Raw genomic sequence first — 25,350 nt, forward strand, 5'->3', positions numbered from 1 at the left:
GAATTAACATTTTTGGATGAACTGTCCCTTTAAATATCTTAAACATCCAGTCCAACGGACCCTTAGAGTAACATTTTTACTGTAAAAGTAATTGTGCCCATCAGTCGCTGGCATTCTGGTCATGGCTGGTTCTACCCACTCCTCAGCAGAAGGGACTGTTTGTACTGCTAACACAGGGAGGGAGAGAGAGTTGAGGGGTCTGTGAGGGTTTCACTGCAGCTGTCATAGGTCACCGTTTACTTTCACCTGCACTATTCAACTGCCAACACCGTCCAACATAGTCCAGGTAGTCTATCCAGAAAATCAGAGTGATTCTGTAGCTGGATCATTCCTACTATACAGTACATTTTCATGTCCCAATGATAAATGCCTTAATTTAATGTTCCAAGTTCAATACAAGTTAGGCTCAACTGGCAGCATATGTTATAATGTTGATTACCACAAAAAATATGTTCGACTCGTCCCTTAAAAAACAATTGCGATTACAGTAAGGCACTTACAAGGAAAGTTAATGTTCATAAACATTAAAATAGACACTGTGTCAAAATTATAGCCACTAGACATAAAACGCATACATGTTAACATGATTTAAGTGTGATAAAATATTTCTAACCTTATCTGTTAAGTTGTATCCAATATCACAACTTTGTTGTCATGACGATGTAAAACCCTGTAACCTGGTAAACACCTTAACGCTGTAAAATCCCTTATTTTATCACACTAAAACCAAAATGTTACAAATTTGCACTGCACATCTTACCATTGCGGTCTCTAGACACAATAATGATTTCAAGCTTGATTACACTTCCTAGTGCTTGATGCATGTGCAAAGCGATACGTGGCACTAGAAAGTGTAACTGACCTTGAAATCATGATCGCCAAGGAGACTGCTGATGTCAAGATTTCGAGATTTACACTCACTGAGTACTTTTGGAGCACCTGTACAATTACTTATTCATGCGATTATCTAATCAGCCAATTGTCTGGCACCAGTGCAATACATAAAATAATACAGATACAGGTCAGGAGCTTCAGTTAATGTTCACATTAACCATCAGAATGGGGAAAAATGTAATCTCAGTGTCAGTGATTTCAACCGTGTCATGATGACCATGGCATGTTCCTAATAAAGTGCTCAGGGAGTGTATATAGCTCTGCTTTCTACAGGACAAAATTAAGGACTAAAAATGTATTCTTATCTATTTTCAGTGGTAAATGAAACAGATGGGAGAGGAGACTTTTGGTTAAAGAGTAACTGTCCTGAGGAATTTGTAACTGTCTGTAAAGCATTTGTCTTTAAAATCGCTTTGGGTTAAGCAGGCATAAAGAATAAACAAAATATTTTAAACAGAAGAAAAAGTAAAGAAATAACCATTTCGAATTCCTATTTTATAGAAAAGTGTCTCAGCAACTACAAGCAGCACATCATGTTATTGAGGACACAAGAACCTGAGAGACGCGTTTCAGAAAAAAAAAAAAAAAAAACATGGAATGGACTTTCAGCTCTATGCTGCCACCTAGTGCAGAGTTACGTCAGTACATATGAATATGCATTTTCCCCTTTTTGCTTTATTTCACTTTAATATGGCTGTGCAGGAAGGTAGAAATTGAATATATGGATAAGTGAATTGCTTGTTGTTTTGAGGTAAATTCAAACAGATTTTTAGCGGTTCTTGCAAGGCAAGCATCACTATTTTGATCATACTGAGGGTTAAACAAGGAATGTTCCAGGTTCAAAACAAGTTAAGCTCAATCAAAAGCATTTGTGGCATAATTTTGATTACAAACAAATAAGTATTTCAACTTGTACCTCGTTCATAAAAAAAAGAAAAAAAAAGAAAAAAGAAAATTGGTTACAGAGGCACAATGGAAGTGAATGGGGCCAGTTCATGAACATTGAAATAGAGAAAAAGTATAGCCACAAGATGTAAACATTATGCATTAACATGATTTTAGTGTGATAAAATAGCTTACTAACCTTATCTGAGTAAAGTTATATCCAGTGTTACAGTATTGTTGACATGAAGTTGTAATGCCGGTAAATCCTGTAATCCGGTAAATGGCATTTAACACTGTAATTCCCTGATTTTATCAGACTAAAATCCTGTCAGTACATATAATGTTTATGGCCTGTGGCTATACTTTTGAAACAGTGTGTATTTGAATGTTTATGTACTGGCCCCATTCACTTCCATTTCCAAGTGCCTTAGACTGTAACTGCAACATTTAGCTAATACTGAAACATTCTTTAAAGGATAGAAACTTTAATGTATTAAACTTTGGCAAGTAACTCATCCTGTACCATCCTGATACCTCAAATTGTGCGGCTTGTCGAGAAGAGGTGTGCTATTACTTTTCTAAGTATTTAAACTTATGATTTTCCGCTGGCGAACAATAAACTGGTGGAAAAAAATCCCATAGACTTACATTGAAAGAGGGATATTTTGCAACTATCTAACAACCACTCAGAACATATTAGCAACTGCATAGCAATGCCCTACAACCGCAAATAACACCCTTGCACAACCAGCATGCACATTTTCTTCAGAAAATCTTCAAAACTAGTTCTGTTATACAGTAGACATTTTTACATAGTTTTTTTTTTTATATTTTTTGTCATTTGACGAAAATGTTCTCTAAAATTAGTCAATATTTTGCTATGTCATATTCATGAATTGTAGTAAATTACACTCAGACTAAAATAGCGTATAATTTTAGTCAACGATAATGTGCAAACTGACAAAAAAGAAGTGTCAAACTGTAACAGAACAAACTTTAACCAAATATTTAAACATTTAAAACAAAAATGTAAAGTTAAACATTTAGGCTAAGTATTCAACATAAGATCACTGTCCGAAAAACCTGACCTCCTGAATAGCATTTTATGAATACAGTAAACTAAAGTACTGTATTAGCTACTTTTTAGAAATTACTGTGTTGTGAATTCTTCACTCTTCTGAATATAAACTGAAAAAAGTTAGTGGGGTTTATTTAAAAAAAAAAAAAAAAAAAGAATCTTGGAAACAATGTCCACACAGAAATGGCTAGTAAATTTAACAGACCATATTTTCAAGTTAATGCTACACACATTTCTTGGTGGCTTTAATCAGAAATTCTTAAGTAAAGTTTACTTGTAATACTCTGTTTCAAGTAAACTTTGCTCACTCTTTGTTTTTACATTTTGTAGCACTGAATTAAGCCATGATTTCAAAAGTGTACTAATATTTCAATGCTTTTTTAACATAATTAGTCATGTACCATATGACACAAGGAAGCCTTCCGCAGAGAAACTTAATGCATGCATGACGGTAACAATCAACAGATATCATTTTTTTTTTTTTTTTTATCATGAAAGGGTAATTTTGAGTAGAAAATGTACTTCAGACTTCACAAAACAAGAAGTTCCTAAATGTAACAACAAAATCAACAATAAAAATGCTGTAAATAAACCTGAAAACAGTGAAACCATGCAAGATTATTAATTATTCAAGCGCGGTGCATGCTGGGAACACCATCTTAGAAAAGTTGCTTGTAGTTATTTTATTTAGTTGTGAAATTTACTCAAATTAACACATAAATATGACAAGGTTTTCTACTTTAGAATTGATACATGACTATGCATTGTAAAGATCATAAATCACAGTCATAAATAATATTTACTTAAAAACTAAAGTATTAATTTCTACATTTTTGAGTACAAATGTAGAATTTGCTTAATATTTTCAAGTTCACCGTTAAACTAACTTATTCAATTTAGAAAGTACTTAATCTTTTCTGCTATATTTACTTCACCACAAAAAAAAAAAAAAAAAAAAAATGTTTTTTTTGGACAGTGTTGTGGACAGTTTAGGATTTTGCGTTACATGTAGCACCTATTCACACCACAAGTTACGCATTCTGACTAGCGTGTAATTTAGTTCACCTGTTAATTCGCTTCACTGTGCAAATGTTATTTTTTTTCTCGGCATATTTTCGTCAACAGTATGGTCTAATTAAAATCCTTTCATTATTGTCATGATGCCTCTTTTCTGCCCAATCTTCATGATCCTTGATGAAATCATAAAAACCCTTCATCAACAAACATTTCCCTCAGTAGTTTCGTTGACAAAATAAACACTGCTGTTATAATTAAAAGATGTTGCTTTTATTGGGGAATTGTAATGGAAATGCAAAGAGACAGACTGTATGTAATCTACGAAAGCTACCACACCCTTTCAAAAGAGTATGAAATGTTTCTAGTCCTGTTCCTGAGAAAATAATTGATTTAAGTACAATTAAGGTGCAACAGAAAATACAACACTCGATTTGATTGTCACACACAAGTCTGCAATTATGTGGCTTTGATTTCCAAAGTGTTTTATAAAAATGTACAAAAACAGCTCCATCAGTCCAAAGAAAAAAGAAAAGTTCAAACTTCAAAACAAATTTAAAAAAGAGAACCAGTTCTAAAACAACTCACGGCTCATAACTCTTCCTTGTGTTTTTCTGCTTTTGAGTCTTTAGCCTCTGTGCTCTTTGGCTTTGTTTTCTTGTCATGGGTAGTTTTTTTCACAGTTGCTTTATCTGTTTTCTTGGCAACTGGTTTCTCCTTTTTGTCTGATGTTACAGGTTTGGTTTTGCTGGCTGTCTTTGATTTCTTTTTCTCTGCTGTTGTGTTTTTTGTTTTGTCTGACTTTTTGCTTTTTGTTTTGTCTACATTAGCTTTTGATTGGCTCTCTGTTTTGGTTGTGTTTTTTGATGCTTTGGCTTTTGGTTTTACGCTTTTGTTGACCGCTTTGCCATCAGTCTTTTTCTCGGCTTTTTTGTTGTCCTGCTCATCAAGGGTTTTGCTGGATTGTTCTGTAGGTGTGCTTGTATTTTCTTCTAGTTTTCTAGTTCCTCTAGTCTCTTCTTGCTCTGTTGTTTTAACAGGTGTTGCTCCTTCTGGTTCTGAGGTTTTCTCTTCACTGTCCTTTCCTGTTTTCACAGTTTCACTGTTTGACAGAGTTTTCAGAAGGTCTTCAACCTGTAAACGCTCCTATGGACCCCAAAATGCAACAAGGTTAGAACACTGATGTACGGGGCCCCCCTCACGGCATGATGAGCCATTTATATTATGGTTAAATTTGCTCATATACAGTGATATTATTCTGCATTTAAGTAGCATGTAGTGACAAATACACAGTGTTTTTACAAAATTCTGATTATTAGCACTGCTATTTTGCAAGTGCACATATTATATCTGTCTGTTCAAGTAGACCCCGTTTACACCTGGTATTATGATGCGTCTCTGGTGATCCGATCACATGTGGTCAGGTGAGACACATCACTGTTTACACCTGGTCATTTAAATGCGCCTCCTGTGACCACGTGTTCAGATTTGGAGGGGAGGGTCTTGGTTCATGATGACATCCATCAGTCACTGTGTCAGTATGTTACTGCATGATATGAATGCGCAACAATGTCAGTAAAGACAAAGAAAGCGCAAAAAATGGCGCCATTTCTCCCAGATGCGGTTGAAATTTAATCTAAGCACAAACGCAACATGTTAAACAGGATTAACCATTATTTTAGTGTATAACCTGAATTAAAGGAGCTTCAGGTGTTTGTGCTTCTATCTGTGTTAAAGAAGATCCGTGAAGCTCTCGTGATTGTGTATGTATCCGCTTTTTAAAATTTTCCGTTCGGATTGTTGTTTCCTTTTAAAGTTGCTCGTAATCGGCAAAGTTTAAACTCTTCTTTAAGCACAGCAGTTGATTGACATGTGAGGGGTGGCGCTTCGCTACCGCTGGGACACATACAGGACGCATTAGCATTTACACCTCAATTGTGATGTGGTCACATGCATTTTTGACCACATTCGTATGTGGTTTTTGTGATCTGATCACAAATCATTTTAGATCCCATTTAGACCTGTATTTAGGGCTGACCACATGTGATCGGATCAACCGAGACGCATCTTAATACCAGGTGTAAATAGGGTCGTAGTGTGATTATTTTGCCTCTAATTGTGTCAATCATTGGAACTCGCTGCAGTGCATTTAATAAGCACTTATATAAAGCACTTAATATACTAACTTCAGTAAAAAAAAAATAATGTTGAAATTACAAATTATACTTACTTTCTCATTTTTATGAGGATCTTGGGTGAACCGAAGTGCAAAAGCACACCTCTGGCCTTTGGTTACTGCTGTAACTCCATGAGGGTTCTCCTGTCCCGCTCCAAAACCAACAACTCTACCACACTGAGGCTTCACCACAGCCTGGAGGGATGATAGATTGAAAATATTGGTTTCTGACTGAATTTTAGGAAAATTAATGCCACAACAGTTTGATGAAACTACTGTGAAAATTGTATAGAAAAAAGATGCAGTGAATGGTCACTGAGGCTAAGATTCTGCCAACCAAAATGTTGTGTTTCACAGAAGGAAGTCATATGAGTTTGGAACAACATGATGGTGAGTAAATTATGAAAGAATTTTAATTTTTGAGTCAATTATTACTTTTAACTTCAGTAAAGCTACCCTTTTAAAGAGTAGTTAACAACACTAAGTAGCTAAAATATGTTTTTTACATTTTAAATATTTTTAACTGAATATTTTTTAAGCTAAAAAAAAAAGCATACATAAAATGCTGCACAGGGACTTTTGAGTGAAATGAATAAATTAACCGACTTATATAAATAAACTCTTTGCTAAAAATGAATTTGACTTCCCAATGCGACCTTCAAGAGAAAGATTATTGTAGGAGAGAGTGTTTGATTATCACCTCACTGGTATATGACTTCCGGTATTTTAGCATATTGTGTGTTTTGACATGATATGCTGCTACTTGATTAAAAAAGGCTAGTAACCATAAAATGGTGATTTTTATACTGTCATACTACTGACAAAGTTAGTAGCATTGCTACGTTTAGTTAGTTACTCCTCAACAGTGCTCAGCCGTTTGACCAAAAATGATGTTACAGAATTAGAGCTGTCAAAATTAACACGTTAATGCATGCGATTAATTTAAAATGTTTAATGCATAATTTTTCATTTACCAATTTTGACATAGATTCTAACATTTTATTCAGCTCCGTGTGAGTTCGAAACACTGGTTGGAACAGGGCAGAACCTTTACGATGTGTCCGCCCAGGGACATCACACGGATACACACACCAAAACAGAGATTCTGTGTGTGTTTATCAGCAATGGGTAGGTGATGGAGAAAGTTCCTCTTACAAAAAAAACCCAGGTGGGACAAAAATCAAGTACTTTGCATCCTTTGTAAGGCAGCATTTTATTACCACAGAAGCACATCAAGTCTTCAGCTTGTTGGAGTTCTCTAGTGGAATGTCTGTTGATGCGCTGCTCAAAGTTCTAACAATTTCAATTAACCTGTTGCCGCTTATCTTTAATGATAACCTGAACATTTGGATGAATGGCGGCAGTGCCAGCACTAAAAGCGCATGTCACTGGAGTTCAAACTTCAAAGCACCGCTCTACACTGGCGTTGAGTGGTGCTTTAACACCCTTATGCAAATCATGCGAAGTTGACTTTTAACATTTAATGTTACTTGAACTGGTGCTATTTATAAGGGATAGTTCACCCAAAAATGAAAATTCTCTCATCATTTTCTCACCCTCATGCCATCCCAGATGTGTATGACTTTCTTTCTTCTGCTAAACACAAACAAAGATTTTTAGAAGAATATCTCTGCTCTGTAGGTCCATACAATTCATGTGAATTGTATCCACCCACACCTATCATATCACTTCTGAAGATATGGATTTAATCACTGGAGTCGTATGAATTACTTTTATGCTGCCTTTATATGCTTTTTGGACCTTCAAAGTTCTGGCCACTGTTCACTTACATTGTGAGGACCTACAGAGCTGAAATATTTTTCTAAAAATCTTAATTTGTGTTCAGCAGAAAGAAACACATCTGGTATGGCATGAGGGTGAGTAAGTGATGAAATCATTTTTGGGTGAACTATCCCTTTAAGTGCATTTCTATCTTTGAACTATGGAAGGTTTTGTTTGGAAATTTTAATAAAAATTATTGTTACATACTCTTTTGTTTTTCGTTTTTTTCCTAAGAAGGAATTTTGACAGTAAAAGAAGTGTATATAGAGAACATTTCAGCACTTTCAAAAATCATGCAATTAATTGCAATTACATTTTTTAATTGACTGACAGCACTAACAACAATTAGAAATCTTACAGTGACAGTTTTGGTGTCCAGCTCAGTAAAGACAAAATCTCCCCCTTCAAAGTCGTCATTGAGGTACAAAATGGCACTAAATGCAAAATAGAATATATTAGTGAAAACACTGTGAACAAAATATCCATAAGACATTAAGTGATCTGTAAGTGGTGTACCTGTAGTCTTGATGTGTGTATGCTGATGGATCTTTGATGCACTCATTGAGCTCTGAGATAAGCAGGCAGTTGTTCTCACGCTCTTCCTGTTTCTCTGGATAGAAGGTAACACAAATATGAGACTGATCATGAACTTCATGAAATCAAATAGAATGATGGTCAAGATTCTACAATAATCTTTTCTTTTTGCACCACTAGGAGCACCAAATGGAATTACAATCTGATCGTTTGAGCAGCCCCGATTTGATTGGACATAACAACATTGGTTCAACATAGGAATTTAAGGCCAGTATAAGACCAAATATGTAAACAAAATAACCATTTAAGCAACAGACAGTTAAATTCCCCTTACAAAAAAATCATCTAGAGTTGTGGCAAAGTAGCCACAAACTTTCAGCAAATTTGCCACCCTTGATTTCTGCACGCAAATGAGCTTATGATTTGCCGCAAATGTTTGCCAGAAGTTTGCAGCTCTTCGGCGGTAGTGGTGAACCGGCAACAAACCTTTGGCAATAATGGACAATCTGCCACAAGTTTGCCGCAAAGCTCATTTGCATGTAAAAAATAATCAGCGGCAAGTCTGCAGAAAATTTGCCATGAACTCTTGATTTTTGTAAGGGTCTAGTTCAGACTGTATTGTTTACCAATAACTTTGTTTACCATTAATGGCAGAGCGGCAGACCAGGTTTGAACTGGAGAAATAGAGGGCCGATTTCAGCCCAAAGTAAGACTCCAGAACCTTGCGGATCTTCTCACTGAGGTTGAAGAACAAATGGGCAGTCTTCAAAGGAATCACACCATCCTGTCCAAAGGATCAACATAAATGAAAGATATTTATAAAAATAAACTTTTTTCCAAAGAGTACAGTGTATCACATTTTTATTTTAAATACAAAGCACAAATTAGAACTTATTTGATGTTTAATATACAACTATGTGGAACAGTATTTAGGACCAATCAGATTTCACTGTGAAATGAAGCTACCCAACATGAGCAAATTAGAAACCAAATGACTGACAAAATGTGTCACATCTGGTTAGGACACATTAGCCATGTTCCACTATCGGGCCAAATGAGGGCATGCTAGTGTGTGCCAGGGCAAGTTGCATTCCCACTGTCACTTCCAGGAGTTTATCGTGCCTCCTCGGGGCCAACAGTCAAGCGCTAGTTAGATGAGGGGTTTCAGCAACAAAATACTAATTTCCCAATCTTTCATGTCTAGCTACCAGCTTACCTTAACAGATCAACTGAGAATGTCAGGTAATGGTCAGTAGATGAAATCAGGGCTCTGATTTCAGGGCTATTGGCCCTGGCTGACCAGTTGATAGCCCTGGCTCGCACTGGCCCAGTAGTGGAAAAGCTGCTATTGAAAACCCTAATAAGTTGACTCTACTCAATTGGTTGAGTAAACTTCTTCCCTCAATTGAATTGAGTAACGGTATCTCCAGAACTTGTGTAATTAAGTTCAAGGCATTATGGGTTTCCCTAGAGCCTCAATTTTGAACTCAACAGTTTAAGTTATAAACACTTAAAATCTTAAGTCAATGGAGTTTTAAGAAAAATAAGTTCAAGGAACATAGATATTAGAGTTATGAGCACAAAACTTGACATTTCAAGTAATGTTTAATTAATCTTTCCAGTAATGACAACATTAGGGTTTACAGTGCATGGTGTAAGTGTTATTTTATGTACATTAATTGAATTAATCAGGAGTTTTATTAAATCCTACATTAAAGAGGGTCTCACCTGCAGTGCTTTGAGAACTGTGATGTCCTGGAACATGTGGCTTGGTGAATAAGGGGAGGGTTTTGCTTTATAATCATCACCTTGAAGCGCTGCTGCCTGTGAGGTTTAATTTTTTAATTAAAAATGAGACCTAAATGTTTTGTTGATTGCAGTAAACACAAACATGATTGCTTTCACAAGAATCACAAACCAAAAAGTCTGCTTGTCTTGGAAATCAAATAATGGAGAGTCATGGTCAAGTGTAAAAAAGAAATTGTCAGATAACCTAAAACAAAATACAAAAAAAGCTTTAACGCCTAGAGTAACTGGTTTTAATATAACTGACTATCAACCTGACTATTTTAGATAACACCAACAACACATTGTCATTTTTTACAGTGCACTACTAAAAGATAGAAAATGTACATTGGAGAGGTGGTGAAGTTCTCGACACTCGTTGTCCGTGGTTATGCCATCCAGAACGACTCGTTGTGAACCGTTCAGGGCCGTAGATGTCATGGTTACTGTGATGTCATCAAACGGGATATTGTTGCCAGTTGTCGGGGTAGGGGTTGGAATAATATCTGCAATAGCACCAGTTGAGGCATACTGAATAATTGAATCAGTATTGAACTAGGACAGATACGTAAACTGGAAGATTTGATCATGTGAGCAGTTTATCCCAACACCTACTATATGTTGAATTTAACCAATTCTGCACCAGAAGTCTTACCGTCTTTTACCGCCTTGGTAAGGTCTGATGATTCTTTGCTTTTTTCTACAACAAGTGTCTCGATCTCTTTCATCAGGTTACCAATCTCCTCTGTAATACGTGCAGCTGTCTCTCTGTCCGCCCTATGTGCAAGAAAACACGTAAACAATAACAGATCAACTAAACTTTCATCTCATGAATATTCTACTGTTTGAAACAACAAGAATGTACTTTTGCTTGTCTCTTAATTTCTTGGGCATGACATCTTCAGGGGTCCATGTGTCCTGAGATCGAATGAGATAAAGGTGATTTTATGACTTGTAAATGAACGAAAAACATATATGGAAAGTTCTGGGCAAATATTAATACACTTACTGGATCCACAAATGTTTTACCAAATATTTCATAGCCAAAGTAAAGCAGCTCTTTTTCCAACAGAGACCTCTTGATATGCAGTGTAACAGCCTGCAAAAGAACCCAAAAAAAAAAACACATGATGGTGTGTTCAACTTGAATGAATCTAATTAGTAGTGCATTTCGTCTTTTCAAATACTTTTTTGCTTCAAATCAAAGTTTGTAATGTTGTGATTCACCTCTGAGCTGATTGGTTCTTTTATGAATGATTTAATGAAATCCCTATGGGAAAAAAGAATGGGGAAAATTCTTCTGGAACCAAGATGGCTGAAAAAGTGGGCCAGTGCTGTTGCGCTCTATTGGGTGGACCAGTAAGCATCCACCCACAACAACCTAAAATTGTGACAGTGAGTTTTGCATGGGCAAGCACAACATGTGAAAACTTGGTTTCTGTACTGTATATCCATTAATTCCTTGGTTTTCTCCCCTACTTTCTTACCTAGTTTTTCAGATAAATTATTGAAAGACTTACATTTGGCATATTTTATTAACTGATTGGACAAATAAAAACAGCTGTAGAACAAAAGCATGTTTGTGTATCAGTGCCATCAGCTGCTGCTACTTTTTTGAGCAAGATGAGAATATGTGATTTGTTAATGTTTAATGTTCTGTTATATTGGTATTTAAAAAGAGTTATGCTTGAGTTTTTGGGGTTACCATTGTGGTGAAGAATGGCGCTTGTGCTTAGGTTCAGGATGGACTTTAACATTGAAGTAATACTTGATTTGAGTGCTGGTCCACCTTTGTGGTCCAGGAGCGGCAGTTTTGGCTCAACCTGGTCAAGATGAAGGAGGCTGACACGGTACGATTCCTTGACGCCCCCATTTCACAGGTTGGCCTATTCAGCGACACCGTAGAGGACTTTGCCCAGCAGTTCCCAACGGTTAAGAAGCAGATGGAGGCTATCCAGCACATCCTGCCACGACGCAGATCAAGATCCCGCACCCCGTCTGCTCGTCGCCAAGGGCGTGCCCCTGCAGCAGCAACACCGGCTCTGCCGTAGCCCGCCCCAGGAGGCCGGCCCCGGCGTGGAGAACACCCGCAGGAAGCAGACGCCACCCATCTCACAGCCTGCCGCTAAGAACCCGAGGAAGGCTTCGAAGCGCCCCTGATACAGGCGACCCAGGGAGACCCGCTATAGACCTGGAGCTGGTAAACAGACCACTCCATCCCCTGGTGGAGGGCCGGGAGGAGAATCCTTGTTTTCCTTTTCTTATGATTTCGCCGCACGCCCAAAAGGCCGACGCGATTGTTCCCTTGGCTTGCGCTCCCCAACCCAGCTGGCCGGATGTACCGCTTGCGTATAGTACCTTTCCCCTCACGGAGGTGAAGACGTGCACTTTTTACCCCCAGTCGTGTTCATGAAGTCGTGGACCCTGGATGTCCTTCCTCCTTAGCCCTGTGGCAGGCGAGTTTGTGGAGAAACTTGTTGCCGGCCCAGTACGTGTGCTAACTTGGCCCTGTACTGGGGTAGGTGCTCCACATGGACTGGTTGCCCATATGTAACCCCGTGTGATGTATCCTCTGCGAGACGGTTCCCCTGTTGGTGAACCCACGTCTTCCTTGGGCAGAGGCCCCTCTGCCCCAGTCGCCATGTTTGTAGAGCTCCTCCCCCCCCGGGTAGGACCTACCACGGGGACTTCTCCACATGAGACACTGTCGACAAGACTCAGTAAGACCATGTGACGTATATCAACACAATTTCCTCCCCCTCGGGCAGGGTGTGGTCTCCGCGGTGTCTTCCCCTTGGGAATATAGCATCCCCCTGATGCGGATGCTATATGGCCCCCAGCTGAATGATTTTTTTGGGGGGAGAAGAAAGAGAAGAGGCCACGGCTGGGGCAGCCGGTCCCCATTTTTTGGGAAGTCGACTTGTCCCCGAGGTGCAGGGGACCGTACGACGCTCGTAAGAGCATTGGGGGAGGTTACATGACGGTCGGGTGCACTGGCTACGAGGCACACAATGGTCTGCCCATCTCGCACTGCCAGTTCACGTAACACAGTTCAGCTAGTTGTGGCATTATGTATAGGGACCCCTAGTGTCACTACATCGACACAACGTCGAGTGAGTGACAGATAGGGAACGTCCTGGTTACTTTCGTAACGTCCATTCCCTGATGGAGGGAACAAGAAGTTGTGTCCCTCCTGCCACAACACTAAACTACCCACTGAAGTGGCCGGGACCTTGTCTCGGCTCCTCAGCGCAAAACCTGAATGAGTGGTTGCAAGCCAGCTCCTTTTATACCCGTATATCCGAGGGAGTGGCATGAAAATTCCACTCGCCATTTCCCATTGGCCTTTTTTCAAAGATCAGAGGTGTTTGGGGCTCCCAAGGGCGACCCCTAGTGTCACTACATCGACACAACATCTCATTCCCTCCATCAGGGAATGGAGGTTACGAAAGTAACCAGGACTTTTAATTTGACCTATTCCAAATTATTCCTAAATTATGTTGGCTCCATGAAACTGACTTAATATGAACAAAAGACATTAAATTACTAGTATAAACTTTCTACGATTCAATTAAGTAAGGGTAATGACTTTTTGAGTGTACCTCTCTAGCCGAAATGTTGGCGGCTTTGTCCTCTCCCAGCACAGCAGAATAATACGCTATATTCTGCGCCATGACCACATCCTCAGGGTGGAACAACAGGTAGGTTTTAGCACACTCGATGGCTTGCTCGTATTTCTCACCTGAGAGAGAAACAAACGGATTGAAACTTTAAAAGTGAATTCAAACTATATTATACACCATAAATAATCCATCATGCACTCCAAACATTCTGCAGTTCACAAGAATGTAACTTTATTAGCAACAACCCAGGGCATCTAAATATCATGCAAACTTAGTTTCAGGGGAACAAACACATTTCCTTAAAAAATAAAGTTACAATTTTATATGATAAATGTGGTGCTTAAAATATTATTCTATTTATGTATTTTATGTAAAAGATCTAATTCAAAAGAATGATTTATTCTGATTCTAAACAGTCGACAGAAAATTCGGGACATATGACATGATTGCTGATTTTTCATTTGATTACTGTTTTTTGTTTCTGAATGTTTAATTGAATAATTGATACTTCTCTAAGATACCTGACAAACTTCAACCACTGTTAACTTTATTTGTATCTTTGTTTACTTGTCTTGAATAATTGCTTGAGAACTTGAAACAATCTTTACGTAATTTTGAAATTTGTATTAGTTTTTTTTTTCTGAAATCAACACTGATATTGATAATCATGACATTTAATTGGCATTGTTATTGACTACTGAAATTTTTGTATTGTGACACAAGGCACTGTTCTTTGTAAGCTGCTTTGAAACATAATGTATTATGAAAGCGCTATACAAATAAATTGAATTGAATTGACTGTGTCGTACTGTTATAGTATGAGAACTGAAGATAGTTAAAATGCGATGGCAAGAAATCTTCAAAAGGTTTCTCTCTTCCAGCGGTTGACGCCAGCTCCATCGCACAGTTCTGCTTACAGCTCAAAACATGCAGGTAATGATCTGTAATCAAAGCAAATACAAACATATGAATGCCTCAAAAATTCTTATTTACAACAAATTTAGTGTAACAGGTATTCATACAGTGAACACAGATATTAAAAACCATACCAAATCAAAAAAATTAATATCACAACAACAAAAATCTCCTAAATTAGTAATCATAAAAAAAAAAAAAAGCTCTTTGACTGAACTTGATTAAATTGCTGAAATTAATTTTCTTAATTAAATTAATATGTAATCTCAAAACAAACTATTTGTGTGGAAACAACCTAGTTGAATTGGATAAACCCAACAAAATTAGACATGCCAATGTAACTCAAATCAATCACTTAATTTTTAAGGACTAACTAGTGATATTGAATGTTAGCATGCAAAATAAATGCTAGTTGCATGTGGGCTAGTTACCTGTCCTCATTGTTAGTTCAAGCTCAACTCTTCACCATAATGGTAACCCCCAAAACTCCAACATAACAGAAACTCTTCTAAATCGCATCATAAAACATTAAACACTAACAAGTATACCCCTTTATATTCATCTTGCACAGAAACAAATTATATAACACTTAATTTGAACATTTACTCTCCCTGTTGAGTCCCATGCAAAGCATGCTGGGAAATGGGAATCCCCTGCCCAATTTCATCAATGTTACATTAACACCACAAAAGCCCTGTTTCCGCCTGGTATTAAGATGTGTTTCGGGTGATCCGATCACATGTGGTCAACCTTAAATACAGGTCTAAACAGGGTCTAAATGATTTTGTGATCGGATCACAAAAACCACATGCAAATGTGGTCAAAAACGCATGTGACCACATCGCATTTAAGGTGTAAACGCTAATCCATCCTGGCAGCAATGAAGCACCACCCCTCACCTGTCAATCAACTGCTGCGCTAAAACAAGAGTTTAAACTTTGCCTATTATCAGCAGCTTTAAAAGGAAATAACCGTCCGATCAGAAAATGTAAAAAAGCGAGATTCACAGATCTTCTTTAGTGTGTCTGATATTAACACAGATGACAAGCACGAACACCTAAAGCTCCTTTAATACAGGTAATCCACTAAAATAATAGATAATTCTGCTCTAAATGTTGCGTTTGTGCTTAGATAAAATTTCAACCACATCTGGGAGAAATAGCGCACTGTTTTTTTCACGGTTTCTTTGTCTTTACTTACTTGTTGAGCTTTATTATCATGCAGTAACACACTAACATAGTGACTGATATATGTCGTCATGAAACAGAGACCCTCCCCTCCAAATCCGAACACAAGTTGTCACAGGAGACGCATTTAAGTGACCAGGTGTAAACAGCGATGTGTCTCACCTGACCACATGTTGTGATCGGATCAACCGAGACTATCGTAATACCAGGTGGACACGGGGCCAAAAGGTATTCATGAAGTCCCAACTCAAATGGATTAAGTAAACTTCCATTTTACAAATTTACATGGATAGAAGGCAATCTTTTTTGGGTGTACTGTTGTTTTCCCGGTTTTCTCAGGACTGCAGTAAGATCTTTGGAGGATAAGAGCAGAAGTCTACTTGCCTGTCATGGATTGAAAGAGGTCAGCATTGTACTCCATGTAGTTGTAACCATCATAATCGAATGCCCCCTCGCAGAGAACTCTGCACTCCTCATACACAGTAAAGTATTCTTCAACAGCGGCCTCAAAATGCTCGATGGCTGGGGCAAATTCTTCCGCACTGTAACGCATCTTGCCTTCTAAAAATTCAGCCTGAAAATTTCACCATGACAATGTTACTTACTGTCAGTCAGAGTTACTTATAGTCAGTTATATTTCAGCATCATAAACATGTTTTACAGGACTTAGAATGCAGCTCTCAGATTGTATGAAAAAACTCCTTTTACCATGTGCGGTCTCTCCTCCAGGTCTTTGAAATCTGTCTCTTGCACTCCAGCCATCATCCTGTAGTACTCTAAATTCTGTTTCATCTCTACATGGTCAGGATTTGCTATGAAAAATGTATTTGCTGCTGCCACCGCCTGCTCAAGCTTGTTTATCTGCAAATATACAGAGATGACAGGAAAATTATTATATTTACTAGAAAAGACTAGTGATTAAGTAACCTGTTCCTGTTTTAAGTTGTGAAAAACAACTCCAAATGATTCAGTCCGTGCAGGAGCTGTTGAATGATTCAAACTGAATCGCGAACTGATTCAGCCCGTTTTGCTAACCAGTTTGACCTATGTTGACTATTGAACAGAACTGATGCAAAAGAATATTTCATTCACAAATTGGGCATCGCTTCTTCTGATTGTAATCAATCGACAAAAATTACGGGACGTATAATAACATGATTTTCAGTCCCAGGCTTTATAGTAAGATGTTTACAAATAATTCGTTACTATAGGCTACTTCAGTACATTTTATGAATATTTCTACTTTACTCAAGTATGAATATTTATGTCGACTTTACCTTTTACATTACTTAAAAAACTTTTAATAGAAAATTAATGCTTTTACTCAGATACATTTCTCCAGACCCATTTGTTACTTTTGCGACTGAACACAAATCTCGCGAATTAATTGTTTGATCATTCCATTCACCTCCAGTTCATTCACTAGCCTCCAACACTGCCAAAGTGTCTTTTATGGCAAGTCAGTCCACTCAATAGCCATTTTTGAAATGCTTCCGGGCAGCTTTTTTATATGGTTACAAGCGGCATAAAAGTACACCTCAGAATATCTACTTGAATGGGGAAAGACAGAATCTCCAAGTCAAGACTACGATCAAAGAACATGTTACAAATCAGCAGTTAAATCTGACAACAACTGTATCATAAATGATGCTTCTTTAGCTCAGATAACACTAAATAACACTATTTTTCAGGCTTGTCCAGCTACTGCACGTTCTCGATTTGACAGGTGATGTCTGTATCTAAAAGGTGATTGACTCCTTTTTCTACATCGGCCATATTGGGCGTTCCGATCTATCCCATTCATTTTAATACAATTGGTCCATCTTCGGCTAAACAGTCTTTGGTACTGCCCTCCCACCACTCACCAAGGTTGCTATGGGTACTATCATCTGTGACAATATTTATTCCATTTACTTGTAGTTAGGTGCTGTAAGCAATTTCTTTTTTCAATTATATTCAACAAAATATCCCACTCCCTGAAAGATATTAATGAAATAAAAGAGCGAACAAAAATGTTTCCGTGGTCCCTTTCTGCCTGTCAATCATTTTGCACATTCTTTTAGTATTTTAGTTGCACAAATTTTGCTGCTGTTTTTGACAACCGTTTCTGCTTGGTCTCAATAAAACTAATTTGGTATTTTTGGAGCGCAAGGTTTTGGAAAGAGGGGCCATGGCAAATTCAGTGGCTCAGCTTGTGCAAATTCCAACAAAATTGCTTACAGCTCCTTTAATTAAGCAATAAGGCATGAGAGGCCGTGCTATATTGCGAACATAGTCATTCAGCCGTGGTCCGTGAATATATTCACAATATGGCACAGCCTTGAGTGCCTCTTTACTTTTATGAAACAGTCACTACATAATAAAAATATTAAGGACACAAATGTAAATTAAAATATTATATTTTGCAAGTAAAGTGATTAAATGCCATCCTTCCGCCAGAAAATATAGTCCCTGGCAGTATGCAGTAAACTGAATGAACTGCAAGTATAACGGTCAGCTATGGGTGCTGCGGAGTGATACATTACATTAGTTCCGTGAAGAGGTCAACGCTGTGCTTTATAATGAATAAAGCACGGCTGTTGACCAATAAGCATCCAGGACCGGAACTATCCATTTTATAAGTGCATTTAATATCAGTAAGCTAATTTAATACTTCAGACGTTTTCTCATGAGCTACTTTTCCTTGAGTCCATTTTCAAAACTTTTACTTAGGTATGACTATATTGGGTACCTTATACGCATGGTAAGCGTTTGAACTACAGTTGCGTTTTAAAAGTGCCTTAATACATACTGCACAATTACTAAGCATCAGTGCAGCTCTTTAGGGTAGGAACCCATGTTTTTGTTTTTTGTTTTTTTATGCATGGGAATATGCAGATAAGTAGCCTACCATTACTCTGACAGGGCATTTTAATACATATCGTTTTCTGAAAGCATAAGAGTTCTGGAAGTATCTGAGTCGGCGTGAAAACTTTGCAAGGCTCCACCTAAAGACGTGGCACAATAATTTTGGGTGGGGGTGGGGGTGGGGGATTGGAAAACGTGGAAACGCTTCTCATACATTTACCCATTCCATGACATTTGCATTCTTTACAAAACATTTGCACAGAAAAAAAGCACTTGTTAACATATAACCGATTATACAATATATCTGATGCAAAAGCTGAAGTTCTTTGTACCAAAAAAGGATGCAAACGCGACGCAAGCTGTTCCAATGAGATGCACTGATTTTATCTTATTCTTTTCTTCTTGTTTAATGTTTGCATTTGATTTTTTGATTTATTTATCTTTTTTTAACAGAAGGCCCTGTTTACCTTAAAGTAAGCCACTTGAAGATAATTATAAGGCGTTCTCTTCTTAAACTCCAGTTCAACAGTCTCGCTAACTTTATGAAGTGTCGGTGGTCCCAGTTTCTCCACTTCACATGCACTCACACATTCGGCCCGTTTAAGAATCCTCTGGAAAAACGCTAAATCTTCCACGGCACCAGTTCCTGGGACGGGTACCCCCAGACCTGGAAAAGGTTCACCGAAAGCTGTTTGATTTGCGCAGGATACGCGGCAGTGCGTCCGGACTCTACGCAGCGTCGCTCTATTCCGCAAAGCTCTTTCCATATTCAGAATAACAGACAGCCAGTCCTGCTTATAATAAGCCTCCACCGCATTGTCAAAAAGCAGATCGTATGGCTCAAATATCCAGTTCATTTGTGTGTCACTGAACGTGAAATGAAAAGCGGAGAGGATTGAAATCAAAGACAGTGAAGTCCACATCTTGAAGACTCAGGGCCTGTGAGGTAGAGCTCGGTTTGGGGATGTCGGAGGTTCTACTGAACTTTGTGGAGAGGGAGGAGCTCCAGAACTGTGAATGCCTGTGTTTCCCATAGAGAAAAGAAAAATGTCGGACAACTGTGTAAATCTGGATTCAGTCTCAGATTTAAAATATTGGAGTTACTACTGAGGCATTTTGGTCTAAATAAAATAAAGTAGCCTACATATATTGCCCATGTTTTTTCCTCTATATTGCCTTTGACAAAAATTGAAAGTCACTAAACTGCAACAACAGTAATGAATTGGGCTGGAATATACCCTACTACAAGGGATTTTTATTTCTAGAACTTTAACAAAATGCATGAATTGGCTTGGTATACTACTAATGCAAAGATATTTAAGTTTATTTTTAGAAATGTGACATTAAGAAGTCTGATAAATGTTGATAAATTGTTTTTCATAATGCAAGCTCTAACTTGCATCTGCTGTTTTTAACCAGAAGCAACATTATGAGTAACATTATATAGTAAGTTTCTTGGTCCCACTTTATATTAGGTGTCTTGAATTACTACTAACATTGAAATTCATACAATACAATATATTTATTGTGTAACTACATATTGTTCAGTAAAATTCTCAAAAAATAAAATAAAAATAATCACATTTGCCGCTACTGAGGTTGAAGTACGGGTAGGTTTAGGAATAGGGTTATGGATATGGTAATGGTTGGGATAGGTTTAGGAGTAGGGTGGGGTTAGGGGTAGTGGTTAGGGTTAAGGAAATAATTGGGGTATGGTTATGCTTAGGGTTAGGTTAACAGTGTAGCCTAACTAAAGACCTAATTAAATGCTGGTACTTTAAATGCAAGTACAATGCAACAACATGCATGTATATAGTAAGCACATTATATTAGATGCTTAAGTACATAGTAGTTGAAGACACCTAATATAAAGTGGGTGCAGTTTTTTTTTAAGTAATATACTTAAGTAATGTATTTTCAACTGTTGAATATAAATGCATTGATTTGAACACACATTAGTGATCTAAGCATTATATAATGTAATCATGTTTATTAATGTTTTCATTAAATTGACAAAAGTTGAGTTGCAACCATTATGAAAACTGTTTTCTAGTGTTGTGTCTAAAAAAGTTACCAACATGTAGAAAGAAATAGTGTACCTTATATAGAGTACATTATTTATTTATTTATTTACATTTACTAAAAATATAGGCTACAATAATATTTTTATCATGAGGTCTCTTGTAATATGGATTTGTTTCAACAACACATTTTTTTCCATGACATTTGTGGCATTCAATAGGTCAAATAAGGATTATATTTGATAACAGAATGAACATTTGGTGATCATAATGTAAGTTATATGAGCATCACACTACACTGGCTTTCTAAGTTTCAGCAAAAATATAATATAAGCGCTGAAATGAAAAATGAATCAAAACATAAAAAACAGCTTGCATAATAAGATAGAAAAGGCAACAGTAAAGTTCAACAGTGTAATGCAAAACATTAACTTTTACAGGCGTGCAGTTTTTGTTTTTTTTAAGCATGCACTTATCATCTCTTGCATGTTTTCCCACATGATTATTTCCAATACCATTTATGTCGCTCTCTCAAACCCTCAACAACAACAACAACAAAAAAATAAATTAAAATAAATAAATTAAAAAAAAACTTTCCTTATTGTAATGGCAATTTATTGCTTTTTTCTCTTTTTGTGTCCATCTGCACCGCTCATTGTGAGCAAGCCAAGCATTAAACAGGCTGAAACTGCTTAAATGAACTTTCTAATAACCAATAATTTAATATAATAATTATAATTATAATAATGATAATAATAATAAATAACAGAATAAAAGCATGGAATATGAAATTGCCTAAAAAGATGAAAAATGAAATAAACAGAAAAACAGTTTGCATAATTAAATGAATAAATATAAAGTAAAAGGCATCAGTGAAGTTCAAAAACGTAATAAAAAAAAAAAAAAAGAACGTGTACAGACTTGTACGTTTTGGTTTTATAATATCAAGCACGCTACTTTCATAACTACAGAAAACTCACGTTGCAAATTTTGTCTACGGTCTAGATTACATGAAACGTCTCTTTGTACAAAGGATGCTTCTAAACATGCACGATCGCTTAGTTTTCGAGTTATCCACAGAATGAATATCCTTGTGTCTTTTAATAGCCAGAATGATCACTCAAGAAGCACCAAGTATACATACTGTAGTTTCCCCCTATTAAAAGAGTGTGAAAAGCATTGAATGATAAAATAGAGGTATTTTTATACAGGCATTTGTCACGGCTACTCATAGTGACGGGAAACACAGCAGGACCCAGAAACGCCTCCTTCGTGTTTTGCAGTTTATGACACCGGTCACGAAACTCGTGTGAAATCACTGCGATTAAAACAGTTTTAAAATATTTCATTAGCAAAAATGGATACAACTGTGAGTCTACCACACCAACCCGACAAAACCACCACAAGTAAGACAAATGGTTTCTTTTAAAATACTGTAACTGCTACAGCATGTACTTATTTTGTGTTATTTTGTCCCCTTAAAAGTGATCATGTTGCACTATTTTTAGGTAAATTGTTTGTAGAAAATGCTGTACATTGTTTTTCATACGTTTATGAAACCAACATGGAAACAAAAATTACATTTCTATGAACTTACTTGACACATGTGTGTTAAGATTTTTAAAAGATTTCTCATTTGTAGCACTTCAGTTTGGACAACCTTATTTGTCAATGACCCACTTGACAATAAAGTGATATGATTTAAACATTTACACATTACATTAACATTACAGTAACTTTGGTGGAGACCAACAGTAATCCTAGTGGAATGGTGCTGGTTAGCCCCTACCAAACTAATCGGGTTGGGGATCCTATGGATCTGGTTGTTCTGGCACAGCAAGTACAAAAGGTAAGTGACGCTTTAAACTTCTGTAGGTTATGACAACTCTCTGAAAGATTTAGCATGTTAATGTGTGTGTGACATATTTATAGGATATTAGTCTTGGCGGACTAGATCTGTTATACCGCTGCGTACAGAGACTGCTAGAACATACACAGACATACTGAGTAAAACATGCGGACATGCTGATGCTGCACAGTTAGAAAAACACAAGACAGGCTGCATCATGCATGTATGACATGCTGCTGCACAATAAGACATATATACAACCCTCATGTAGCATTTCTAGACAAGTGGAAATGGGGAGGAGGAGGGTTTCAGAGAAAAATCTTGCAACGCGCTGCAGTAAAATCAGCTTACTTGCAAACTGAGCTAACTTAAATGTTTGGGAAAGAGAAAGTATGCAAGTTGATTGGTTACCCGATTACAAATTAAATACACTATCATCTTAAACCATGTGAGACGATTGGCTAACAGCCAAGGAGTTTAAAGAAAACCTATCAGCTTGTGCCATTCAGAGTTTCATGGCTGAACTTAGTCATTTGGACCTTGTGACATAGATATATTGAGCAAACATATGTAATTATCTTGTTTTGTTTTTTTGTGTGAATTTTAGGGAGATGAGTTTATCAGAGCCAATGCTTGCAACAAACTCACAGTCATTGCTGACCAGATACGATATCTTCAGGAGCAGGCAAGAAAGGTGAGATTAAAATGTCAATTTAAACCAGACCAAAAACCCTCAAGCAATTAAAAAACGTCACCACATTACCAATAAATAATTACTAATACATGTTCATTGTACACTTCAGGTGTTGGAAGATGCCAAGAAAGATGCTGAACTTCACCATGCAGCCTGCAATGTTGTGAAGAAACCAGGAAACATGTACTATCTGTACATGCGTGAATCTGGACAGCAATACTTCTCAATTTTGTCTCCAAGGGTGAGTTGATTGCCACGTTTTGAGAGTGGTCTTATCAGTGGAATGTGAAGCCAGTCTGAAGTGGTTTTAACTACTAGTGATAGTAGAACAAACATCGGTACAAATGACTGTAAACAAAAGTCCACACTGGGAAGCTGAATTTATTGACTCTGGTGGATACAAAAGAATATGAAAGTAGCTACTTTTTACACAATAAATTTGGTTTCTTTTTAAAATGTGGGTAATTCTCTGGATATTCATAAAAAATGGAGCCATCAGCCACCAAACACTCAGAAAACCAAAATAGCACAATATTTCTTAGTTTTTCAAGTTTCTCAATCTTTTACAGGAATGGGGTCCAAACTGCCCTCACAAGTTCCTTGGTGGATACAAACTCCAGCATGACATGTCTTGGACGCCACAAGAGGTGGTTGAAAAGAGGGACGCTGAAATTGCCATCATGGACAAACTGTTGAACAGCCAAACAGCTCTGCCGGCTTGCACAGAGCCCAACTTTGAGAGTCTTTCAAAGTGAGACTTAACCGGCTGTGGAAGCCACCAAGATTTAAAGGCTGGTTTTAATTTGCAGGGCAAATCAATGAATAGCTTTAGTTTTAAAGTGCATTTGACCTTTCAGTCTCCTTCCATAGAGAAAGAGTCAGTCATCAGTCAGATGTTTTGCTTTTACTCCTGGGCCATACTGTGGACAAAACTGTTTTTCCCTGATATTATCAGGATCTTTAAAATCTGTCATTTATTCATTTATTTAAAGGGATAGTTCACCCCAAAATGCAAATTATGTCTCTTCTGAAAAACTTATCCTCATGTCATTTTAAATCTGTATGATTTTCTTTCTTCTGTGGGACACAAGAGGCAAAAGTTTGAAGAATGTTGATGCTGTTCTTTCTTCCATGCAATGCAAGTGAATGGTGTGGAGCCCTTAGAGGACAGGAACGGAATTTATTAGTAGCAGCTTTGCTTTACCTCGCAATAGCTTTATCCATCCCTTATGACAATTAACCATGGTTTCACCACTGTAACCATAGTTTAGCTGTGGTATTTGTGGTAAAACCACACTAACCACAAAATATTCCATGGTTTTACTACAGTAACCATTTTGTTACCATTATAGTTATAATAAAATCTTAAGAAAACCATTAAAAATCAATCTTTCTTCTATAAAACAGTTTTACTATAGTAACATCATGGCTAATTTGTGGTACATGTACCTACCAAAAAACATGGTTACTGCAGTTTTACATAAGGGCATGTTTTTTAGTAGGAACCATGTTTTTAAAACCATGGAAGTTAATAAACCATGGTGTTACTGTAGTAAAACTGTAGTAAACATAATTTTGTTTCTCTCAGAATGATTTTTATTACTATAGTTTTTGTTTTCCTATGGTTTTACTTCAAGTAGCATGGTTAAAACATGGTTACTGTTGTAAAACCATGGTGAATTTTGTCATTATGGTTGAACTATGGCTACTGTATATGTATATTGCTATGGTTTTACTAAAAATACAATAGTCAATTCCTAATAATCTGCCTTACATCTCCATTTGTGTTCCAAAAAAGAAAGAAAGTCATAAGGTTTTTAAACATCACGAGGGCAAGAAAATGATGACATAATTTTGGGTAAACTATCCCTCTGTGTTCTAAAACTTATTTAAAAGGTTTTAATGGGAAAACTTTTAAGTATTTTTTGTTCTGAATGTTGCTTTCACAAATGTATCTTTTAATTCAAGAACAACACATCTTGGGCCCATTAAATATTCATTCAATAATTCAGTCGTTTCTATGCATTTTGAGTGCAGAAGAAAAACCCACTATTACATGAAACAGC

At 37.1% G+C, this 25,350-nt stretch overlaps 2 protein-coding genes across 2 annotated transcripts; one reads left to right on the forward strand and one right to left on the reverse strand.

Moving 5' to 3' along the window:
- Positions 1–4,128: 4,128 nt before the first annotated feature.
- Positions 4,129–19,720, reverse strand: p3h1 (prolyl 3-hydroxylase 1). Its single transcript, XM_051672582.1, has 15 exons — positions 19,188–19,720; positions 16,582–16,734; positions 16,258–16,447; positions 14,581–14,712; positions 13,751–13,890; positions 11,158–11,247; positions 11,014–11,066; positions 10,804–10,925; positions 10,497–10,654; positions 10,092–10,187; positions 9,006–9,147; positions 8,346–8,439; positions 8,188–8,263; positions 6,102–6,242; positions 4,129–5,017 (listed from the first exon to the last, which is right to left on the reverse strand). Exons 1-15 carry the CDS (start codon positions 19,641–19,643, stop codon positions 4,463–4,465), a joined length of 2,598 nt encoding a protein of 865 aa, XP_051528542.1. The 5' UTR covers positions 19,644–19,720; the 3' UTR covers positions 4,129–4,462.
- A 2,285-nt stretch (positions 19,721–22,005) lies between these two features.
- On the forward strand, positions 22,006–25,295 carry LOC127426108 (uncharacterized protein C1orf50 homolog). Its single transcript, XM_051672637.1, has 5 exons — positions 22,006–22,147; positions 22,475–22,590; positions 23,198–23,284; positions 23,394–23,525; positions 23,854–25,295. The coding sequence occupies exons 1-5, from the start codon at positions 22,099–22,101 to the stop codon at positions 24,037–24,039; spliced, it is 570 nt and encodes a 189-aa protein (XP_051528597.1). The 5' UTR covers positions 22,006–22,098; the 3' UTR covers positions 24,040–25,295.
- Positions 25,296–25,350: the final 55 nt, after the last annotated feature.

This window comes from Myxocyprinus asiaticus, chromosome 35, assembly GCF_019703515.2.
Source record: "Myxocyprinus asiaticus isolate MX2 ecotype Aquarium Trade chromosome 35, UBuf_Myxa_2, whole genome shotgun sequence".
Taxonomy (NCBI): Eukaryota; Metazoa; Chordata; class Actinopteri; order Cypriniformes; family Catostomidae; genus Myxocyprinus; species Myxocyprinus asiaticus.